Source organism: Chelonia mydas, chromosome 1 (assembly GCF_015237465.2).
Source record: "Chelonia mydas isolate rCheMyd1 chromosome 1, rCheMyd1.pri.v2, whole genome shotgun sequence".
Classification (NCBI taxonomy): Eukaryota; Metazoa; Chordata; order Testudines; family Cheloniidae; genus Chelonia; species Chelonia mydas.
In genome coordinates, this window is record NC_057849.1 from 206,922,774 (window position 1) to 206,947,610 (window position 24,837).

Below are 24,837 nucleotides of genomic sequence, written 5' to 3' on the forward strand. Positions count from 1 at the left end.
CTTCACCAAAAGATCACCCTTTCTCCTCCTGCAGTTCCTTGCCTCATTCACTCACACCTTGCAACTTCTGCAACAAGTGAGACAAGAATCCTACACATCATTCCCTACACAGCCCTGATTGATTCCCAGAGCAGGTCCATCCTGTGCACTGAAGGAGGGAGGGGTTCTGTGGAGGGGGAAAATGTGACTGTATAATTTAAAGACTGTATTGTTGCCGCTTTTCAACCTGAGTGACTAGTCAAAGTTTGGGGCCCTGTGGGTGTTGGGAGTAGAAATAGGTGACAGTCAGGTATTTCCTTGATGTAGTTTTGTTTATTTACCAAGAACATAGAAAGTCGTGTGTCTTTCAGTGCAGAAGGATTCAAAGAGCAGGAAATGGCTTCTTTTGCTTACAGCACCAAGAACATTCTTTTCAGTTTGCACCCCTGACCCACAAACCTCCTCCCAGGTTTCTTCCAGAGTCAGCCACCATGTTTCAGCTGGTCTTTTAGGCTCTGTGCCTCTCAGGGTATGTCTACTCTTGAAACGCTGCACTGCTGTAGTGCTTCAATGTAGACACCAACTACGCTGATGGGAGAGGTTTTCCTGTCACTGTAGGTACTCCACCTTACTGAAGTAAATTCCTACTGTAGACAGGGCCTCAGTCTTTTCCAGTTTAATGTGTGTTCTCCTCCTCCCACACCCCCACTCACAATACTTGTTTGAACCCTTTAGCCACCGGGTGTTAGTTTCTGGATGGACTTTTTTAGACTTTGTTTTAGGTGTTGCCCCCTGTCTCTTATAACTATATTAAACGGGGGACTCATTCACACATCAATTCGAAGGAGGTTTTAACTCAACCCATAGTTTCCCAACTTTTGAGCACTTGATCTTTGCAACTCATGTAGCTTTGTTAGCATCGGGGTTTTTTTTTTAGGGGTTTCTCACATTTTTAATAAAGAAAAAAGGCAAAACCTATTTCTGTTGTATGCACCTGTTACAGCCCCTGCCTGCATCGGCAGCAGGGTTTGAACTCTGAACCTTCAATACTGCAGCACAGACCTCTACCACTTGAACTAAAGGACTAACTTCACTAGCTCTTAACAGGAAAAGGCTGTTTTCCTCTATGGACCGGCTCTTACAGGCTGGTACAGAGAGCCTCTTGTTCCTCCCTCTTCTGGGGCTATGTGACCCACCTAAGGACTAGTTGGCTGTGGGTTCTTTGCATCTGCTACCTCCATCTAGGTGCATAACTTAATAGACAGTCCCTGTGACTTCTAGGACATTACAGATTATAGTTACAGAGAATCAAGGACAGACAGATTATAAGGCAAACGTATTCCTTAGATAGATAGGGGTATGTGACGTTCCCCTGGTGTTATCTGGACTGGTGATCTGCTAGGTCACTCCAGTCCTTGACTCTGGGAGCCAGCCTTACCCTGCTTGTGCTGTGAGAACCCCCACTTCTGGGTTGTTCACACACAGCCTCTGGCATGTAAACTGCTTGGATTGTGCAACCTAATGACGCTAGCCAATATCTCCAGTCCCAGACACAACCCTAGGAACCTCCATCTTGCAGTGTCCAGTTATGTCTGCTGGATGCTGCAAGCTTATATGAGTTTGTCAATTTAACAAAGAATTAATATGCACCACGCTTGTTATCCCAAGGGGAGTCTCTGACACACTTCAAACCAAACGTACTGCTTCAGGTTGAATTAACAAACAAATTTATTAACTACAAAGATAGATTTTAAGTGATTATAAGTCAAAGCACAACAAGTCGGATTTGGTCAAATGAAATAAAAGCAAAATGCAGTCTAAGCTGATCTTAACACTTTCAGTGCCCTTACAAACTTAGATACTTCTCACCATAGTCTGGCCAGTTGCCCTTCAGCCAGGCTCTCCCCTTTGACCAGTGCTTCAGTTGCTTGGTGGTGATATCTGTATATGGAGGTGGAAGTGAGAGGGAGAGCATGGCAAATGTCTCTCCCTTTTATCATGTTCTTTCTTCCCTCTTGGCTTTGCCCCCACCCCCTTCAGGGTCAGGTGAGCATTACCTCATCATAGAATCATAGAATATCAGGGTTGAAAGGGACCTCAGGAGGTCATCTAGTCCAACCCCCTGCTCAAAGCAGGACCAATCCCCAATTAAATCATCCCAGCCAGGGCTTTGTCAAGCCGGACCTTAAAAACCTCTAAGGAATATAAAGGAAAGGGTAACCACCTTTCTGTACACAGAACTATAAAATCCCTCCTGGCCAGAGGCAAAACCCTTTCACCTGTAAAGGGTTAAGAAGCTAAAATAACCTCTCTGGCACCTGACCAAAATGACCAATGAGGAGACAAGATACTTTCAAAGCTGGAGCAGGGGGAAAACAAAGGGTCTGTCTGTCTGTGTGATGCTTTTGCTGGGAACAGATCAGGAATGCTCTTCATAACTCCTTAAGTTAGTAAGTAATCTAGCTAGAAATGCGTTCGATTTCCTTTTGTTTAATGGCTGGTAAGAAAGCTGTGCTGAATGGAATGTATATTCCTGTTTTTGTGTCTTTTTGTAACTTAAGGTTTTGCTTAGAGGGATTCTCTATGTTTTGAATCTGATTACCCTGTAAGGTATTTACCATCCTGATTTTACAGAGGTGATTCTTTTACTTTTTCTTTAATTCAAATTATTCTTTTAAGAACCTGATTGCTTTTTCATTGTTCTTAAGATCCAAGGGTTTGGGTCTGTGTTCACCTATGCAGATTGGTGAGGATTTTTATCAAGCCTTCCCCAGGAAAGGGGGTGTAGGGCTTGGAGTGATATTTTGGGGGGAAGACGACTCCAAATGGGCTCTTTCCCTTTTCTTTGTTTAACACGCTTGGTGGTGGCAGCATAGGGTTCAAGGACAAGGCAAAGTTTGTACCTTGAGGAAGTTTTTAACCGAAGATGGTAAGAATAAGTTTAGGGGGTCTTTCATGCAGGTCCTCACATCTGTACCTGAGAGTTCAGAGTGGGGAAGGAACCTTGACAGAAGGAGATTCCACCACCTCCCTAGGTAACCCATTCCAGTGCTTCACCACGCTCCTAGTGAAAAAGTTTTTCCTAATATCCAACCTAAACCTCCCCCACCGCAACTTGAGACCATTACTCCTCATTCTGGCATCTGCTACCACTGAGAACAGTCTAGATCCATCCTCTTTGGAACCCACTTTCAGGTAGTTGAAAGCAGCTATCAAATCCCCCCCTCATTCTTCTCTTCTGCAGACTAAATAATCCCAGTTCCCTCAGCCTCTCCTCATAAGTCATGTGCTCCAGCCCCCTAATCATTTTTGTTGCCCTCCGCTGGATGCTTTCCAATTTTTCCTTCTTGTAGTATGGGGCCCAAAACTGGACACAGTACTCCAGATGAAGCCTCACCAATGCCGAATAGAGGGGAATGATCATGTCCCTCAATCTCCTGGCAATGCTCATACTTATACAGCCTAAAATGCTGTTAGCCTTCTTGGCAACAAGGGCACACTGTTGACTCATATCCAGCTTCTTGTCCACTGTAACCCCAGGTCCTTTTCTGCAGAACTGCTGCCTAGCCACTCGGTCCCTAGTCTGTAGCAGTGCATGGGATTCTTCCGTCCTAAATGCAGGACTCTGCACTTGTCCTTGTTGAACCTCATCAGATTTCTTTTGGCTCAGTCCTCTAATTTGTCTAGGTCCCTCTGTATCCCATCCCTACCCTCCAGTGTATCTGCTACTCCTCCCAGTTTAGTGTCACCTGCAAACTTGCTGAAGGTGCAATCCACACCATCCTCCAGATCATTTATGAAGATATTGAATAAAACTGGCCCCAGGACCGACCCTTGGGGCACTCCGCTTGATACTGGCTGCCAACTAGTCGTGGAGCCATTGATCACTACCCGTTGAGCCCGACAATCTAGCCAGCTTTCTATTCACTTTATAGTCCATTCATCCAGTCCATACTTCTTTAACTTGCTGGATGTATCAAAAGCTTTGCTAAAGTCAAGGAATAACACGGCCACTGCTTTTCCCTCATCCACAGAGCCAGTTATCTCATCATAGAAGGCAATTAGGCTAGTCAGGCATGACTTGCCCTTGGTGAATCCATGCTGACTGTTCCTGATCACTTTCCTCTCCTCTAAGTGCTTCAGAATTGATTCCTTGAGGAGCTACTCCATGATTTTTCCAGGGACTGAGGTGAGGCTGACTGGCCTGTAGTTCCCAGGATCCTCCTTCCTCCCTTTTTTAATGATGGGCACTACATTAGCCTTTTTCCAGTCGTCCGGGACTTCCCCCGATCACCATGAGTTTTCAAAGATAATGGCCAATGGCTCTGCAGTCACATCAGCCAACTCCTTTAGCACCTTCGGGCTTGTGCTTGTCTAAATAGTCCTGAACCACTTCTTTCTCCACAGAAGGCTGGTCACCTCCTCCCCATACTGTGCTGCCCAGTACAGTAGTCTGGGAGCTGACCTTGTTCATGAAGACAGAGGTAAAAAAAGTACTGAGTACATTAGCTTTTTTACGTCCTCTGTCACTTGGTTACCTCCCTCCTTCAGTAAGGGGCCCACACTTTCCTTGACCTTCTTCTTGTTGCTAACATACCTGAAGAAACCCTTCTTGTTACTCTTAACATCCGTTGCTAGCTGCAACTCCAAGTGTCATTTGGCCTTCCTGATTTCTCTCCTGCATGCCTGAGCAATATTTTTATACTTCTCCCTGGTTATTTGTCCAATCTTCCACTTGTTGTAAGCTTCTTTTTTGTGTTTAAGGTCAGCAAGGATTTCACTGTTAAGCCAAGTTGGTCGCCTGCCATATTTATTATTCTTTCTACACATCGGGATGGTTTGTTCTTGCAACCTCAATAAGGATTCTTTAAAATACAGCCAGCTCTCCTGGACTCCTTTCCCCTTCATGTTATTCTCCCAGGCGATCCTACCCATCAGTTTCCTGAGGGAGTCAAAGTCTGCTTTTCTGAAGTCCAGGGTCCATATTCTGCTGCTCTCCTTTCTTCCTTGTGTCAGGATCCTGAACTCGACCATCTCATGGTCACTGCCTCCCAGGTTCCCATCCACTTTTGCTTCCCCTACTAATTCTTTCCTGTTTGTGAGCAGCAGGTCAAGAAGAGCTCTACCCCTAGTTGGTTCCTCCAGCACTTGCACCAGGAAATTGTCATAGTCCCTGACTGACCAAGAGAAGGCGGTGACTCACTTGAGAGTCCAACAGATCCTTTGTTGCTGCCTAGGCCAGTGTCTTTTGTTCCTGTGAGCCTGGACTGGGTTTGTCCCATACATGCCCTGCTGAGATGTGAACTGCCCCTCTGTTCCTGGAGAGTTTTGCCTGGGTTTGTTTTAAGCCACGAGGACACATATTCAGCCTCATAACTATATACATGAAATTGCAACCTATAACATTACTATAGCAACAATGCTCTGTGTATCATGAGCCTTACGAAGATACCCGACATGATAAACTTTGCATTGGATACCAAACAATCATATTATAAGAATGAACATGGGGGGTGTAGGGTGTTCCCCTGAGGTACAGAATGTCACAGGGTAAAATAAAAGAAGGGGGAAAGGTAGGGAACTGGGGATACTAACTGAATAACTAACCAATCACACAGCAATAAGTGAGACTCCCATTAACTTCAGTGCAAACTGGATCAGGCCCTAAATGCTCACATACTAAGAAAATATAACAAAAATTTCCACTAGTCTCCCTGCAGCTTTAGGTTGAGTTGGATCTGAATGGGAAGCAAGTGGTATCCCCAGCTGGGGATGCCAGATGTCCTGTTTGGGTGGAGTGGGTCTGGGGTGGATGCCTCAGGTCCTGCCCGGCTCCAGTGCTGGGTATAGGGTGACCAGATAGCAAGAGTAAAATATCAGGACACATGAGGGAGGGCGCTGGGCATAGTGGGTCTGGGGGGAGCTGGAATCATGGCCAATGGGTGCTGCAGGGGTGGGGCCTCTGGCCGCGAGCAGCGCACAGAGTCCCCTGGCCACTCCTGACCCTAGGAGGCAGAGGCACCTGGCGGGGACAGGATCTGGGCAGGGTGGCTCCTGGGAAGTGCTTGGCAAGTCCCTCAGGCTCCTAGGGTTATGGTCGGCCAAGGGGCTCTGCGTGATGCTCACGTCTGCAAGCCCGACCCCTGCAGCTCTCATTGGCTGCTGTTCCCGGCCAATGGGAGCTGCGGAGCTGGTGCTCGTGGCGGGCGCAGCTCATGGAGACCCCTCTGGCCTCCGCTCTGCCTAGGGGTCGCAGGGTCCTGCTGGCCACTTCCCAGGAGCTACGCAGAGCCAGGTAGGGAGCCTGCCAGCTAGGATGACCAGTCCAGCCCTGCACCAAATATCGGGTCAAATGGTATCCCGACGGTACATCGGTCGGGACGTGGGACAAACAGCTAAATATCGGGACAGTCCCAATTTTGCCAGGACATCTGGTCACCCTAGCCGGGGAGGTCTGCTGGGGCCCGCTGATAGTCATCTCAGGTGCTGTGGAGGCTCCATCTGCCCTTTTTGGTCTCAGGCCCTTTGGCTGAGGTTTATCTACACTACCCACCGTTTAGCGACACAGCTGTGCCGCTACAGCTGTACCACTAAAAGGTGCGCAGTGTAGCTGCTATTTGTCAGCAGGAGAGAGCTCCTCCCACCAACAAAAATCTTCCACCCCCAACGAGTGGCAGCAGGTTTGTCGGCAAGAAAGCTCCTGCCAACAAAGCGCTGTTCACACCGGCGCTTTTAGTTGGTAAAACTTTTGTCATTTGGGGGAGTATCTTCCATTGACCTAGTGCTGCCTATGGATTTTCATACCCTTGAGTGATGTATTTATGCAGGCCTAATTTTCTAGTGTAAACCAGGCCTGGGGCTGCTGCTCCTCAGCTGCTGTGTAACGTCGCTTCCCCGCAGCCAGCTTTCACCACACGAACAGTCTTGTGATGGGCCTGAAGCTGTTTGCCCTGCTTGTCACTTGAGCTCACAGGTTGTTTGTGTCTCAGGCACAGACTAGACAGGTCATGTCCAATTTCCCCAGCCTCTGTGCTGCAGTCTGTGGGAACTGTGTTTTCAAGTCCCCCAAACTGGCTACACACTGAAACCAATGGTTTACATATGGGACTTAAATTCAGCCGGAACTGTCCGGAGAGGAGATCTGGTAAATACTTTCAAACCTGCCCTGGAGTTTTTACAACATGTTGGGGGGAGGGAAGTGGGGGGAATGTCTGGGAAATACTCTGTAAGAATCTACGCCCTGGTTACGCAAGCAGGAGTAGCCCCATTTTACAGGCAGCTGAACCAACTACCACTATTTGGCAAACTCTTTCTGGGAAATAGTGTAGCTAAGTAGATGAGACTTGACCCTGCTGTATTAGGTGACAAAGTCTATGCCCAGCTTGTGTAACCTGTGAGGCCTTGCTCAGTGATAAGAGTAAAGAGTACACACTTATTAGTATTAGCAGAAGTGAGACTAGAACTCGTGGTCTTCTGGTTCCCAGTGGAATGCATCTGCCCCTAAGCAAAAGGCTTTGTAGATTTGGGAAAGGAGCAGGATTTATTTTGTCTTCATCCTGCCTGGAGGGTCACTGAGTGTGGACTGCTGAAGTGAGACACTGGGTCGGTGCATGCCCAGCATAAATGGAATCTTGAATGGTTTTGGCAGCAAGACAGAAACAAGCTATGCAGTGTGAGACACAGACATGCAATGACAGGTTTCAGAGTAACAGCCGTGTTAGTCTGTATTCGTAAAAAGAAAAGGAGTACTTGTGGCACCTTAGAGACTAACCAGTTTATTTGAGCATGAGCTTTCGTGAGCTACAGCTCACTTCATCGGATGCATAGCATATCGTGGAAACTGCAGAAGACATTATATACACACAGAGACCATGAAACAAAACTTCCTCCCACCCCACTCTCCTGCTGGTAACAGCTTATCTAAAGTGATCATCAAGTAGAGCCATTTCCAGCACAAATCCAGGTTTTCTCACCCTTCCCCCCCCCCCCCCCCCACACACACACATACAAACTCACTCTCCTGCTGGTAATAGCCCATCCCTCTTTGAAACCTCTCTTTATAATGCGCATGATAATCAAGGTGGGTCATTTCCAGCACTAATCCAGGTTTTCTCACCACCACACCCCCCTCCAAATACCACACACACAAACTCACTCTCCTGCTGGCAATAGCTCATCTTACAATGTGCACAGCAATAATCCAAGTTTAACCAGAACGTCTTGGGGGGGGTTTGTAGGAAAAAAACAAGGGGAGATAGGCTACCTTGCATAATGACTTAGCCACTCCCAGTCTCTATTCAAGCCCAAATTAATAGTATCCAATTTGCAAATGAATTCCAATTCAGCAGTTTCTCGCTGGAGTCTGGATTTGAAGTTTTTTTGCTTTAAGATAGCGACCCTCATGTCTATGATTGCGTGACCAGAGAGATTGAAGTGTTCTCCGACTGGTTTATGAATGTTATAATTCTTGACATCTGATTTGTGTCCATTTATTCTTTTACGTAGAGACTGTCCAGTTTGACCAATGTACATGGCAGAGGGGCATTGCTGGCACATGATGGCATATATCACATTGGTGGATGTGCAGGTGAACGAGCCTCTGATAGTGTGGCTGATGTTGTTAGGCCCTGTGATGGTGTCCCCTGAATAGATATGTGGGCACAGTTGGCAACGGGCTTTGTTGCAAGGATAGGTTCCTGGGTTAGTGGTTCTGTTGTGTGGTATGTGGTTGTTGGTGAGTATTCGCTTCAGGTTGGGGGGCTGTCTGTAGGCAAGGACTGGCCTTTCTCCCAAGATTTGTGAGAGTGTTGGGTCATCCTTCAGGATAGGTTGTAGATCCCTAATAATGCGTTGGAGGGGTTTTAGTTGGGGGCTGAAGGTGACGGCTAGTGGCGTTCTGTTATTTTCTTTGTTAGGCCTGTCCTGTAGTAGGTGACTTCTGGGAACTCTTCTGGCTCTATCAATCTGTTTCTTCACTTCCGCAGGTGGGTATTGTAGTTGTAAGAATGCTTGATAGAGATCTTGTAGGTGTTTGTCTCTGTCTGAGGGGTTGGAGCAAATGCGGTTGTATCGCAGAGCTTGGCTGTAGACGATGGATCGTGTGGTGTGGTCAGGGTGAAAGCTGGAGGCATGTAGGTAGGAATAGCGGTCAGTAGGTTTCCGGTATAGGGTGGTGTTGATGTGACCATCGTTTATTAGCACTGTAGTGTCCAGGAAGTGGATCTCTTGTGTGGACTGGACCAGGCTGAGGTTGATGGTGGGATGGAAATTGTTGAAATCATGGTGGAATTCCTCAAGGGCTTCTTTTCCATGGGTCCAGATGATGAAGATGTCATCAATATAGCGCAAGTAAAGTAGGGGCGTTAGGGGACGAGAGCTGAGGAAGCGTTGTTCTAAATCAGCCATAAAAATGTTGGCATACTGTGGGGCCATGCGGGTACCCATAGCAGTGCCGCTGATCTGAAGGTATACATTGTCCCCAAATGTAAAATAGTTATGGGTAAGGACAAAGTCACAAAGTTCAGCCACCAGGTTAGCCGTGACATTATCGGGGATAGTGTTCTTGATGGCTTGTAGTCCATCTTTGTTGGAATGTTGGTGTAGAGGAGTTTGTGTGTGTGGTATTTGGAGGGGTGTGTGTGGGGGGGGGGGTGAGAAAACCTGGATTAGTGCTGGAAATGACCCACCTTGATTATCATGCGCATTATAAAGAGAGGTTTCAAAGAGGGATGGGCTATTACCAGCAGGAGAGTGAGTTTGTATGTGTGTGTGGGGGGGGAGGGGGGGAAAGGGTGAGAAAACCTGGATTTGTGCTGGAAATGGCTCTACTTGATGATCACTTTAGATAAGCTGTTACCAGCAGGAGAGTGGGGTGGGAGGAAGTTTTGTTTCATGGTCTCTGTGTGTATATAATGTCTTCTGCAGTTTCCACGATATGCTATGCATCCGATGAAGTGAGCTGTAGCTCACGAAAGCTCATGCTCAAATAAACTGGTTAGTCTCTAAGGTGCCACAAGTACTCCTTTTCTTTTTAGACATGCAATGGCAATTTTCAGTGTCTTTCAACTCAACCAAATTTGGAAAGATTTTCATGAGGCCAGCAAAAGTCAGCTCCCCATTCCTGCTGTAAAACCACGTAGGGGAGGATAGACGTCTTCATGAACAGTCACCAAGAATTTTTGATAATGGGAAGTGTAAGGTGCCCACCCATATGAACATAAGAACAGCCATACTGAGTCAGACCAAAGGTCCATCTAGCCCAGTATCCTGACTTCCAACAGTGGCCAATGCCCGGTGCTCCAGAGGGAATGAATAGAAAATCATCAAGTGATCCATCCCCTGTCGCCCATTCCCAGCTTCTGGCAAACAGAGACTAGGGACACCATCCCTGCCAATCCTGGCTAATAGCCATTGCTGGACCTATCCTCTATGAACTTACCTAGTTCTTTTTTGAACCCTGTTATAGTCTTGGCCTTCACCACATCCTCTGGCAAAGAGTTCCACAGACTGACTGTGCATTGTGGAAAAAATACTTCCTTTTGTTTGTTTTAAATCTGCTGCCTATTAATTTCATTTGGTGACCCCATAGTTCTTGTGTTATGAGGAGTAAATAACACTTCCTTATTGACTTTCTCCACACCAGTCATGATTTTATAGACTTCAATCATATCCCCCCTTAGTCGTCTCTTTTCCAAGCTGAAAAGTCCCAGTCTTATTAATCACTGCTCATACGGAAGCTGTTCCATATTCCTAATAATTTTTGTTGCCCTTTTCTGAACATTTTCCAATTCCAATATATCTTTTTTGAGAGGGAGCGACCCCATCTGCATGCACTATTCAAGATGTGGGCGTACCATGGATTTATATAGAGGCAATATGATATTTTCTGTCTTATTATCTATCCATTTTCTAATGGTTCCTAACATTCTTCTTTGAGTGATTGCTCACATCGATTCCAATTAGGTATGCGCGCGCCGCATGCACAGTTGTTGGAACGTTTTCCCCCTAACAGCACCCGTCGGGTTGGCTGTGGAGCCCCCTGAAGTGGCGCCTTCATGGTGCTCAATATATGACCCTGCTGACCCGGCACTTCCTCAGTTCCTTCTTACCGCCAGTGATGGTTTTTGGAACTGTGGTGTCTTGCTTTGCAAGCTCTCCACATTTCCCTAGCTTCTATTTGGACTGTTTGTATTTTGTAGTTGTTTAGTTCTTAGTTAGTTCTTAGTTACTCTGTTTAGTTAGTTAGCTGTTTGGTTGCAGGGTTTACCCTTCATCCTGACTGTGTTCTCCTTGGGGGACTTACATGCCTAAGTCCCAGGAGTTCAAGCCCTGCAAGTCCCTGCAAGTCCTGCCCATGCCAATGGGCGACCCCCACGGCGCTTGCTTAAAGTGTCTGGGGGAAGCACACCAAGCGGACAAGTGCAGGATTTGTAAAGGGTTTCGCCCCAGAACAAAAAGAAACAAGACTTTTGCCTCAAGCAACTCCTAATGGAGGCGGCACTCAGACTGCAACCTACATCAGCGCGGCAAGATCAGGCACCGAGCTCATCGGTGTGCAGCAATGGTAGAAGCGGCACCATAGCAGGACTCTGGGAGAGACCCGCTGCACCACTGCTCCCCGGTGCCGAAACCGGCGGGATCAATCTGGCACCGGTCCGATTCCCTGACACAGAAGTGGCACCAGAAGCAGGGAAGGAATGGATCTCCGACTCAGAGACCCACCCCTTTGGAGACAGGCAATGGGGTGCATCCCAGAGAGGAGCACCCATGGCAAAGTCTTTGGAGCCAGCACCGTCGACTTTGGCCCCGCAAGGGGGACCGTTGAGTTTGGTGCCGTTGGGCTCCCCGAGCCAGGTCACTGAGGAGGTGGAATTGCCATCCACCCCAGACATCTTTGAGGCCGCGAGGGACCTCATTGCTATGACGGCACCATGGTCCCCGGTCCTTCGAGCCAAGTCTCCGGTACCGCAACGTGTGGCACCGTCTTGAGGGAAACTGGTGATGCTCCATCCCTCAGCACCACTGGTGGTATCACGGTGCCGCTCAGAGTCCTGGAGCTGCTCGCAGTCGCAGCACTGGTTGGACTCGCAGCACCGTTCCAGGTCACGCCAGAGCTCCTGATCGTGACGCCAATCCTCACGCCGAGCCCCGTTGCGCAGCAGGTCCCACTCCCGGCATCAGTCATCCCGGCACCAGTCAATGTCCCCACACAGATCCTGATCTCAGTACCGCTCCCCAGCCTCACGGCGCCACTTACTAGTCCAGCTCCACTCGGCACCGCCCTGGCCATCGCAGTGCTGGTCCCCATCTTCACACTCAGAGACAGGGTCTAGATACTCACAGCGGGGCCGGCACCGGTTGGGCCGTGGAAGGCCTGAGGTGGGGACAGGGCCATGGCCTTCTCAGTGGCAGGGACCATTTTGGACCCTGTGGGCATACCACCAGGCCCAGAGCACCCAATCCAAAGGTTCCCGTTCGTTAACTTCTTAACTGTAGGTGCCGGAGGCATCAGCCAGTCCCCCACCCCTAGGAGTGCTGAGGAGGTACTGGTAGCTCGACCTCCCCTGGAACTAACCCCAGTTCCTGAGCCTGGTCAAGGTGTGGTTGGCCCTGAAAGAGAGGTAGGACAGGAGGCCCCTGGAGACCAAAGGATCAGGAGGACCCTGTTCACCCAGTAGCCTCCTCGTCATCCTCCCCGGACGAGGTGGTTGCAGGCACCTCCGTCTGTGGACCGCCCCCCCATAGACAGCCATGCCCACCAGAACCTCCTTTGCAGGGTGGCACGAAATATGGGCTTGCAGGCCGAGGAGGTGGTGGAGTCAGAGGACAATCGGAGGGTGGCTCTGCCCCTCATCAAGACTGTACAAGACAATGCTAAGACCATTTGGCAGACCCTGGCCTTCATCCCTCCTACCTCCAATTCTGCTCCTACCCTCCCTCCCACCCCCCTTCCCCATCCCTCTTCAGGGTCCCTCTTCAGGGACCCTTCTCATGAGGAACTCCTTATCCAGGAGGTGCGGGCACTCCTCGCCATGGGAGTGGTGGAGGAGGTTCCTCAGGAGATCATGGGCAAGGGATTCTATTCCCGATACTTCCTAATCCCCAAGGCCAAGGGGGGTCTCAGACCCATTCTAGATCTGCGAGGACTCAACAAGTTCATGGTAAAGTTGAAGTTCCACATGGTCTCCCTGGGCACCATTATTCCCTCCCTGGATCCAGGAGACTTGTATGCCGCCCTCGACATGAAAGACGCATACTTCCATATAGCTATTCGGCCTGCACACAGGTGATTCCTACGCTTTGTGGTCAACCCCAAGCATTATTAATTCACAGTCCAACCATTCAGCCTCTCAACAGCCCCCGAGTGTTCACCAAGTGCATGTCAGTCGTGGCCGCTTTCCTCCATTGGAGGCAGGTGCAGGTATACCCCTACCTCAATGACTGGCTGCTCAGGGGCTGCACCAGGGGACAGGTGGAGTCTCAAGTCTGATTGGTCAGATCCACATTCGAGAGAATGGGTCTCCTCCTCAACTTGAGCAAGTCAACCTTGGCACCGACCCAACGAATAAAATTCATCGGGACAGTGTTGGACTCGGTTCAGGCAAGAGCACTTTTGCCAGAGTCCCGATTCCAAGCCATGATGGACATCATTCAAGGGCTGAGGCAATAACCAACCACTACAGCAAGGGAATGCCTGAGTCTCCTCGGCCACACGGCAGCCTGCACTTACGTGACTTGGCATGCCAGACTGAAGTTCAGGCCTCTACAGGCATGGCTCGCTTCGGCCTATCGCTCAGGACACAACAGCTTGAATTCGGTGGTCACGGTGCCGGGGCAGGTGCTTGAGTCCTTTCAATGGTGGCTCAATTCTTGGACAGTGGGCAAAGGAGTCCCCTTCAACAGCCCATAGCCCTCCTTGTCCCTAGTAACGGACACGTCAGCTCTGGGATGGGGAGCGCACTTGGGAGACCTCCAAATGCAGGGCCTTTGGTCGCAGGACAAGCTTTCCCTCCATATCAACATCAAGGAGCTGAGGGCAGTGCGACTAGCATGCCAGACATTTCAGGCCTGACTACAAGGTCAATGCATAGCAGTTCTGATGGACAACACCACTGCCATTTTTTACATCAACAAGCAGGGTGGAACCCAGTCCTCTCCCCTATGGTGGGAAGCACTCCAGCTGTGGGACTTCCGCATAACCCGCTCTGTTCAGCTGGAAGCATCCTATCTACCAGAAGTTCAGAACACAGTGGCAGACCACCTCAGCAGGTCCTTCCGCAATCATGAGTGGTTTCCCCAGGTCGATCTGTTCGCCACCCAGAGCAACAGAAAGTGCCCAGTGTTCTGCTCCTTCTAGAGACACAGCCCAGGCTCAATCATGGATGCATTCCTGCTACCTTTGGGAGGTTGCCTGCTCTCCGCATTTCCCCCATGCCCTCTCATGCACAAGGTCCTACTCCAGGTCCACAGGGACGGGGTAGAGATAATTCTGGTAGCGCCATCGTGGCCTCAACAACATTGGTACACCACACTCCTAGAACTGTCAGTGGACGCCCAGGTGACGTTGCCTCTCCTCCCAGACCTGATCACTCAGGACCACGGTTGCCTTAATCACACCGACCTGCAGTCCCTCCACCTCACAGCTTGGAAGCTTCATGGAGCTTCTGTGCTCAAAACAGGCAAGGAGGTCCTACTCGGCAGCAGGAAGCCCTGCACTAGAGCCACATATCTGGCAAAGTGGAAAAGATGTACTTGTTGGTGTGACCAGCGTTATATACCCCCTCTCCAGGCATCTGTACCTCTCATCTTAGAGTACCTTCTGTGCCTGAAACAGCAAGGCCTGGCAGCGTCCTCCATAAAGGTACACCTCACTGCTATCTCGGCCTTCCACCCGGGAGCATCTGGACGCTCCGTCTTTGCCAACTCTATGGTTGGTCGGTTCCTCAAGGGTCTGGAATGGCTACATCCCCAGATTAGGCAGCCTGTCCCTACATGGGACCTTAACTTGGTCCTCTCCAGGCTAATGGGGCCCCCATTTGAACCGCTGGTGACTTGCTCCCTTCTCTATCTGTCGTGGAAGGTAGCCTTCTGGTTGCCATTACATCTGCAAGGAGGGTGTCTGAGTTAAAGGCCCTTACCTCAGACCCACCTTATATGGTTTTCCATAGGGATAAGGTACAACTCAGACCTCACTCAGCCTTTCTTCCTAAGGTTGTGTCACGCTTCCATACTAGTCAGGACATTTTCCTGCCTGTTTTTTATACTACGCCTCATGCCAGTAGCAGTGAGCAGAGGCTGCACTCCCTGGATGTTCGGCGAGCACTAGTTTTTTACATCAAGTGCACTAAGTCATTCAGGAAGTTGAACCAGTTGTTCATAGCTGTCGCAGACCGGATGAAAGGGCTCCCAGTCTCATCTCAAAGAATATCTTCCTGGATCATGTCATGCATCCGCACGTGCTACGAGCTGGCCAAAATACCAGCCCCGGCTCTTACAGCACACTCCACAAAGGCTCAGGCCTCATCAGCGGCGTTCCTGGCCCAGGTCCCGATACAAGAAATCTGCAGGGCAACAACTTGGCCCTCAGTACATACGTTCACCTCTCATTACGCCATCGTCCAGCATGCCAGAGAGGATGCGGCTTTTGGCACAACGGTGCTCCAATCAGCGATTCCATAATTAGGCTTGAGAGTCACCGACCTGGAATCGATGTGAGCAATCACTCGAAGAAGAAAAAACAGTTACCTTCTCGTAACTGTTGTTCTTCGAGATGTGTTGCTCATATCCATTCCAAACCCACCTGCCTTCCCCTGTGTTGGAGTAACCAGCAAAAAGGAACTGAGGAGGTGCCAGGTCGGCAGGGTCATATATTGAGCGCCATGAAGGCGCCACTCCAGGGGGCTCCACAGCTGACCCAACGGGTGCTGCTAGGGGAAAAACTTTCAGACGACTGTGCACGCGGTGTGCACACACCTAATTGGAATGGATATGAGGAACACATCTAGAAGAACAAAAGTTACGAGAAGGTGAGTAACCGTTTTTTCTGTTACCTTTTTTGACTGCTGCTGCACATTAAGCAGATGTTTTCAGAGAGCTATCCACAATGACTCCAAGATCTCTTTCTTAAATGGTAACAGTTAATTTAGATCCCATCATTTTGTATCTGTAATTGGGATTATGTTTTCTAATGTGCATTACTTTGCATTTATCAACATGGAATTTTATCTGCCATTTTGTTGCACAGTCACTCAGTTTTGAGAGATCCTTTTATAGTTCTTCACAGTCTGCCTGGGACTTAACTATCTTGAGTAGGGGTCCCTGCCATTCTCCATGTCTTTATGAATATAGATTTTCATAGCCTTTATGAAAGGCTGACCATGTTTCTATTTCATAAAAATAAAGGTCAGAAAGCACCACTGTGATCATCCAGTCTGACCCCTTATATAATAGGCCATAGAATTTCACATAGTAATTCCTGTATTGAGGCCAATAATTTGTGATTAAATTACATCATATATTTTAGAAAGATGTAGTGATTCCAGGTGATGGAGATGTTATGACAGCCTTCAGTAATCTGTTCCAGTGGGTAATTACTCTCACTTAAAAATGTGCATAATATTTGTGCCTGTTTGAAACTGTGTGTTGTACATTTGATCTACATATTGTAGGTATTCCAGGAAACATTTCTGATAAGAAAGAAATTTGGAGTGTATTCAGCTTTGTATTCTTTCTCTGACATGAATCTGGTATGTGGAGATAAGACTAGTTGTCATTATTAAGCTATTAAATAACATAGTGTTGGAAGGTTGAAGTTAAAATTGTGCATTACAGTGTGATTTTCAATTATTTGATGTGTGACTTGAGGATGATAGTATGTTGAATTTAAAGTGAGTGTGTTAGAGAGTGTTGGTGTCATTTATGTCTAATGCTTGGAAACTGCATGTGAACGTTGTCTTTAGCTTAGAATTTCCTTGCTTTTTAGTACTTGCATTATGAGGGAATTCACTTGACAAACATTAATTCTAAAGCCTTGTCTATACTATAAATCTCATCAGTTTAACTAGATTGATTTAGACACAAATGACCAAATTATGCTAAAACAATATAAGCAATATTGAAACTGATTCAAGTGTGTCTATATGAGGGGCTTGCATGGTTTAAGTAGATCAATTTTAAATTAGTTTTACTTAAATCAGTGCAATCAGCCCAAGACTAGGGCTAAATTAATTTGTATGGAAATTATAGTTATATGGGCCCCAGATGACCTGCAGCATGAGGGGCAGATAAAATATGAATGAAATTAAAGTCACAAATGCCTTTCACCTTATGATCTCCAAGCAATCTAAAAGTATTAATTAAATAGATCTCATACTCCTCTCACTGAGAAGTAGGTCAGTATCATTATCCCCATTTTACAGATGGGGAAATTGAGATACAGGAAGGAAAAGTTCCCAAGGTAAAAGAGCAAGTCAACGGCAAGGCTGCGAATGGGATCCAGGAATCCTCACTCCGAGTTCCTTTGCTTTAACCCACTAGACCCAAACTCCCTTGCTAGAGCAGGGAATAGAATCTAGAGTATCCTCACTTCCCTTGCTACAATCCTCTAGGACCCACTCCCCACCCACAGCTGGAAGAGACTATAGGAATCCTGATTCCCAATGTCCCTGTGCTAACCCATTAAACCCCAGCTCATTCCCAAAGCTGTCAGTTAGTCATCTCAGATGCAATGGAGGCTTTGACTTCTTGCCCCTAATGCCTTATCCACTAGGTCTACTTTTCTCTCTGGGAACTATCCACCCTTGGGATAAAGTCTGTGAGGGGGCGCATGTCCCAGAGCAGAGATGGGATAGTCTCTCTCCGTGTGGCTCAGGAGAAACCCCACCTGGAATCGTGCATTCAGCCATTGACCCCTCAATCCCAGAAAGACAGTGACAAGCTGGGAGAGCTCAGAGAACAGCCACAGAAAACACTTCAGGGATCAGAGGGGTCTGAGGAAAGATTCAAAGTTAAATGGGCCAGATTTCGTTTGTGGCTTGCAAAGTCAAGTTAAAGTGCATATGCTTGTGTATATTGGGCACCCCTGCAGATGTACAACGTGAACAGGACTTGTCAGCATCTCTGTATAATAAACTTGTTGCAGATGTGTGTTGCAGATGTGTTGCATTCATGGGTGTGTGTGTTGTGGGGGCTGAGTTTCCATAATGTAACCTGCAGCAAAGACCACTTGGAGACCATTTCTCTGGGTGAGCTATGACTGTTAACGTAACTGGGCAAGAGTATTGTAAGGTCAGGACTGCACTGAAACCAGCTGCAAAGAGCTGCTTATAAAGTCAGAAGAATCATGATTGTGAACTTAAATGCTAACGTTTTTAAGCAGTTTCTTTTTTTTTAATCCCCCCTTTAAATAAAAAAGTAACCAGTGAAATAAAATGTAAAAAACAATTTGAGATAATGTAAAAATTCAACACCCCAAATAGTTTGAGGGGACCGATTTCCTTCCATCACATGGGTACCACTCCACTACAATGGGAGTAAGAGATAATAATCTTAAATAATTTTCTGTGGCCTTTCAGTGAGCAAGCGTTAAGAGTATTATCTCTTATTAGTGAAGATCCCTAGGCTTATATATAAAAGATATGGCAATAGTAGTAATTTTTTGGCATTTATATCACAAGCTGAGATTTTGGTGTGAAATGGCCTCATACACACAACTCACTCTCTTTTTCCATTTTTCTGTCTTTGTCTCGGTCTCTGTCTTTCAGGGTCCACTAAGAACCTGTAGTATCTCTGGAGTGAGGCCCCCTTCCGGAGGAGCTGACCTTGCCCGAATCCCTGAGGCCATCATCTCAGTCTCCCGGGGAACAGCGGAAGGGGGGGAAAGTGACATAAATTTATGTTTTCATCCAACTGGGCCAAGGAGAATGGGGGTCCCACACCCAAAAGAATGAAGACTCGACAGAATAAAGACTCGGTATGTGAAAGGGGAGGAGGTGGTGGGGAACCAAGGACTGGAAAAGAAGGAGAGCTGTGAGTCAGGACTGAGGTGCATCAGCAAAGCTATGTGGTGAATGTAGGACTGGAGCAGTGGGATGCCGTGGGTCAGCACTGAGGGCTTCAGCAGAGCTGGAAGGTGGGGCAGGGATTGCATAGCAGGGGGAGCTGCAGGGTACTCTCAGGGCCGTCCCTAGCTATTCTGGGGCCCTACGTAGCCCCCTCGTGGTGGGGGGGCAGGGCTGGCTTAGGGGAACGGGGGGAACCACCCCCCAGCACTCATTGGCGGCATGGCTTGGGCCAGGCCGCTGCACTTCCCGCCGCCAGTGAGTGCAGGCCCGGCCCTGCTGTACTCCTCAGGAGAGTGGGGGCGGGGCTGGGGCGGAGCGGGGTGGAAGAGTGGGAGCTGGAGCAGGGGTGGGATGGGGGTGGGGCAGAGTGGGGTGGGGGCTTTGGGAAAGGGGTGGAGTGGGGCGGTGCTGGGGCAGAGCAGCAGTGGGAAGGGGCGGAGCAGTGGCTGGAGCAGCATGCAGCTGCGCAGGGCACCAGGAAATTTGGTGCCCCAAATTTCCTGTTGCCCTAACTAGCTGCGTACTTTGCATATGGGTAAGGATGGCCCTGGGCACTCTCAGTGTGTTTTCTCTCATTTTAGATGTCAATGCGGAGTGGACGGAAGAAGGAGACTCCGGGACCCCGAGAGGAGCTCAGGTCACGGGGCCGAGCCTCCCCAGGTGGCATCAGCACCTCTAGCAGTGATGGCAAAACTGAGAAATCCCGGCAAACCACTAAGGTAGGAAACATGAGTGTGATATTGAGTGGTACCGTGAGGTCCACCAAGAACCTGGCAGGGATTGGTTCTTCCACCCTGCCTTCAGGAACCTGCTTATCCCCCCACCATTTTACCAAGAGGTTATTCCCCCACCAACCCTTTTCAGTGTTTGTGTTTGCCAGGTTGTGACGTGCTAGAGAAACCATGACTCGTAAATCTCCAGGGTCCTGTGTCAATCTGTCCAATCTGTCATTTTGTGTACAAATCACTTGTATGTCAGCTCTCTCTCATGCACTGTGGGAGTTTGTGGAAGGAGCTCCATGTATGACCCCTCCCTTCTCTCCCTTGCAGAAAGGACGGGTGGAGGAGTCCTGCACCCCAAAGGGTAGCAAGCAGGGCCGGATGGAGGAGATTTCAGAGAGTGAAGGGGAGGACAGCAATGCCCCCAAGAAAACCAAAACTGAGGTGAGTTTTCCTTCGCACCCCACAAACACCTCCATGGTCTGGTGCAGGAAAAAAGGCTCTGGGAGTTCCCCTCCCTCCCTCTTGTGCTGGATCAGGCCCGCGGACCTGTCTAGCCCGCTGCCCTGGCTGCACTGGATCACACCAGTGTGTTGATTGCAAGGCCGGCCCACAACATTTTGGCCTCCTTGCTTGGACCAAAATTTTGAAAGGTATCAATTCTGCCTTCTTCCTGTTCTACTCCTCTCATGGTGCTACTCTGCTACCTACCCCAATAAAGGAGAACTAACAACTTAAAATGCCTTGTTCAAAAATTTTAAGTAACACTTTCAAACGCCTGAACAGCAAATGTAACTTTTCTTGTCTGGATAGTAAACACTGGCATTTTTATCTGTTTGAATAATCAAAGTGGTGCTTTCCATGCCTTGGTTGCAAAGATTTGAACTGCTTCCTGAAGGTCCACAGTCTGGGCCAGCTCATGCACTATTGAGATGGTTGCAAGGCCGACCAGCCTCTCCTGTGTCATTGTGGAGAGTAGATGTGTTTTATTAACTTCTGCTTGGAGAAGCTGCGTTCTCCACTGGCAACTGTTAAAGGAAGTGCTAGAAGTATGCGCAGAGCAACAAAAACATTTGGAAAGAGGGTGGTCATCTTATTTGTGCACATATATTCCAGAACAGCCTTTGGAGTTGATCCTGCTGAAATGTATCTTGAAAGGGCTTTCAGTTCATCACCTAAATCACTGGCATCAATATCGCTCATCTCATCATGTGTCAACACTGTCTCTAGTGCCCTGTATTGCTGCTGTAAGTCCTCTTCAGGTATAGTGAGGAGTTTTGGAATATCATACAACATCCCAAATATACTGCTGTGTTCCCTGAGCTGCATGAAACGTTCTTCAACTGACTGTATTGCACAATCTAGACCTTGTTAAAGAATTCAACTTAGAGTTGTTGTTTGGCGTCTCTTATGGGATTATCCCGTGCCTCGTAATCAAAATGTCTTTTTCTTCGGTGACTCTTGTATTCTTGAATGGGTGGGAAAATAGCTTCAGTGTGAAGTTCCTCTGCCAACTTCTGTGTACTCTTCAGAACGTTTTGAAATCCCTCATCTGACCGGTAAGACTGTAGGTCTGACTTTGCTTTGCTTTGCCCAGTTGTTCCATTGCTCCAGATATATCAAGGTCAACACCTTGGAGACTCTTGCTTACAATATTTATTTCAAACAGTATGTCATGCCATAACACTAAGCCACACAGAAAATTGCAGTTATGTATGTTTCTGGTGATTCCATTTCCCTCTGCTACTGTTCTCCCACGAACAGTTCCTGTCATAGCATTATCCTCCATAATGGCAACTATGGCATCACCTATCTTCCCAATTTGGTGTTTCATAGGGTTTATCGCCCCCACTTGACTTTCCCATTACTCAGTGGTTTCAGTGTCAGAGAGGATGTTCCCAGATGTTGCTTCAAAATTTGCCATCTATGAGCTGATGCAGAGAAAAATACATAGATGCTTTGAATTACATTAAAAAATTCAGCAGCCTCACTAGAAGCTGATGCTGCATCACTGACCAGCAAGTTCAATGAATGAGAATTGCATGGGACAAAAAAAGCTCCAGGGTTTAACTCTCTGATCCGTGTCTGCACTCCTCTGTTCTTTCCTCTCATGTTCGTACCATTATCGTAGTCCTGACCTCTCATGTCAGCTATCGCAATTCTCATATCTTCCAGCTTTTTAAGAAGCACATTTGTCATACCAGCTCCTGTAGTACCATCAATGTCAATAAATTCTAGAAAATGCTCTCGGGAGTCATCATTGCAGGGACATTTTCACTAGGTTCTATTGTTGTTACAAAACGCACCTTTAAAGTCATTTGTTCTGTATGGCTGATGTCAGGTGTGCAGTCCAGAATAACAGAGTAATATCTTGCTGACTTCAGATCTGCCACAATCTTCTGTTTTACTTTTGTTGCCGGTCACTGTATGATCTCATTTTGAATTGTTTTTCCAAGGCAGTGGTGTGTGTACATTTCTTGGGTGGTGACGCTTCTTAGATGCTCCTGGAGTACAGCATCAAACTCAGCCATCAGCACCACAATTTTAAGGAAGTTTCCATTGTTTGGCACATACAGCTGATCTGAAGTGCCATGGAGTGCTAGGTTTTGGGTATTTTACCAGCTATTAAACAAAAGGAAATCTAACACATGTTCTAGCGAGATTACTTACTAACTTAACAGGAGTTGTAAGGCTGCATTCCTGATCTGTTCCCGGCAAAAGCATCACACAGACAGACAAACCCTTTGTTCCCCCCCTTCCAGATTTGAAAGTATCTTGTCCCCTCATTGGTCATTTTGGGTCAGGTGCCAGCGAGGTTATCTTAGCTTCTTAACCCTTTACAGGTGAAAGGTTTTGCCTCTGGCCAGGAGGGATTTTATAGCACTGTATACAGAAAGGTGGTTACCCTTCCCTTTATATTTATGACAGTGGCCTTTAACCTTAGTCTCATCTCAAGCTCTTTCCACCTATGGAATGCTTTCTGGTGACTTGCTGCCTTCTCATGGCATGCCAGATTTCTAGCCAGATTTTTCCAGCCCTTTGTTCCTGTAGAACCCAATGTGGCTGGAACATTAGACTGGAAGAGTTTGCAACAAAAACAGTATGCAGCATTGAGTACATAAGCCATGGCCTCTCCACTTTGTCGCCATTGGGGATTTCACGCCAGTAATGTGTTGGATGGAAACTTCTATTTTCATTGTCTTTGTGGAACGTGAATTTTTTTACCTACTGTGGCTCATGCAGTACAAGGAAGTCCCTCAGGCGACTGCTCAAGTGGGTCCACAGTCCTGGATCATCTAGACTTAAGGAAGTAAACTCAGCAGCAGCTGTTTCTTGTGCCTCCACCACACTCTTCTCTGATCTACACTTTTCTTCAGGAATGTGCATGGTTACATCCATTTGAGAGATGGAGATATGGATGCTGCAGTAGCTGCCAGGTCACCTGCACTCTAACTGGAAGATCAGGCATTTGTGTCTATGTATCTCAGGAGAGCTCCTTCCTGCTTAGCTAGAAAAGCTTCCCTTTGCTTGCTTTCTTCTTCTGAATGCTGCCCCAGAGGGGCGTTTTCTTCTTTCACTCATGACAGCTGTTCTGTGCCAGCTATAGTGGCTCTCAACATTCAGCTGAAGGGGACAAATAAGCAGGCTGGTAGCAGGGCCTGAGTGAGGGAAGATATCAGCATCTTAAGGGCCTAACTGGCTCCTACTACTTCAGTTGACAGCCTGTTCTCCTCAAGTGGGTTCAGGGAAGCAGCAGGAAACAGGAAGCTCCCTGAGAAGCTGGTGTTAATCAGTCCATGCTCCTGGGGGTGCTAAAGAGGCACATAAGAGGCTCCTTCTCCTCTCCCTCCCTGCAGCTCCTGCTGCTTTCTGTTATTCCCTCTCACCTTTTCTCCTGCCTGCCTGTTATGTCTCTTGTGCCCTCGTTCCTCCAGCACAGCACTCCACCATCTCTGTGCATCTAGAGCAGAGAGAATACATATGCACCAGCAGCAGACACAATTTTCTACACTCAGGGTCCAAGTGGTGCAGTCCCACACCACTCTCCCCCTCCAGTCTGGCACCTGAGGCAGCCTCCTCAGTTCGCCTCATGGTAAGGCCAGTCCTGGTTGGTTGTGGGCTGACAGGCTTTACCAAGCAAGAGGAGACAGTCCTCACCCATGAATAGGCTTCCTCCCACATTTCAGGGGCTTGGCCCAGTCCGAGCACTTCCCTTTCTGGGGCAGGAGGTGGTTGGATATCCCTGTCAGGTCTAGCATGCCTTCCATCCAGCTCGTCCTCGGGGGTTGAGACCGTGCTGGCCACAAATCATCACTTGCTGGATTTAGGTCTGCCTCAGCCAGCTAGTCTAGGACCTCCACGCAGCCCTGGATGTGATGAGCTAGCTTGCTGCTTTGTCAATTCAGGGATACTGATTGTGTGTCTGGACTGTCTGGAACTGCCCTACAGTGATTCTAGTTAAGTGGTTATATGAGGGGACTGGCATTAACACTCATGAATTCTCTTCCTGGCTCTGGGAGGGCTCTAGGGCCTAACAGTTTAGAGTAGAGGGGACTGGGAATCAAGACTCCTGCTTTCTATTCTCAGCTCTTTCCCCGACTCACTGTATGATCTTTGCCAAGTCCTTTCCCTCTCCTTATTATTGTTTGCATTTCAGTGGCATCTAGAAGCCCCAACCAAGATCGGGCCCATTGCTGTAGGCACTGTACAAACACGCAGTAAGAAAAAGCTGTGCTCCAAAGAGCTTACCTCTAAATAGACAAGACAGGTGCAGGATTTTTAAGCTCTTTGGAGCAGAACCTTCTTGTTATATGTGAGTAGAGCACCTAGCACATTGCGGGTCCTGATCCATAATGGGGTCTCTACACACAACTGCAATCCACAGAATACTAATACCATTTTACAGATAGGAAACCGAGCCGCAGAGAGGTGAAGTGACTGGACCAGTGTCACACAGGGAGTCTGTGGCAGAGCAAGGGATTTATTCCAGATCTCCCAAGTCCCAGTCTAATACCTTAACTACAAGACCATGCTTCCTGTGTAACAGAGATATCAGACATCTGGCCTGCATGATATAT

At 48.0% G+C, this 24,837-nt stretch overlaps 1 protein-coding gene across 7 annotated transcripts in view; it reads left to right on the forward strand.

The window, feature by feature from the left end:
- Window positions 1-24,837, forward strand: part of ATN1 (atrophin 1) — a 60,161-nt gene that overhangs the window by 24,345 nt on the left and 10,979 nt on the right. For all 7 annotated transcript variants that reach the window (XM_037910990.2, XM_037911016.2, XM_043541223.1 and 4 more), the window contains 3 exons: window positions 18,741-18,949; window positions 19,622-19,759; window positions 20,090-20,203. In XM_037910990.2, coding sequence (XP_037766918.1) covers window positions 18,872-18,949; window positions 19,622-19,759; window positions 20,090-20,203 — 330 coding nt within the window. In that variant the 5' untranslated portion in view covers window positions 18,741-18,871. The remainder of the gene's footprint in view (window positions 1-18,740; window positions 18,950-19,621; window positions 19,760-20,089; window positions 20,204-24,837) is intronic.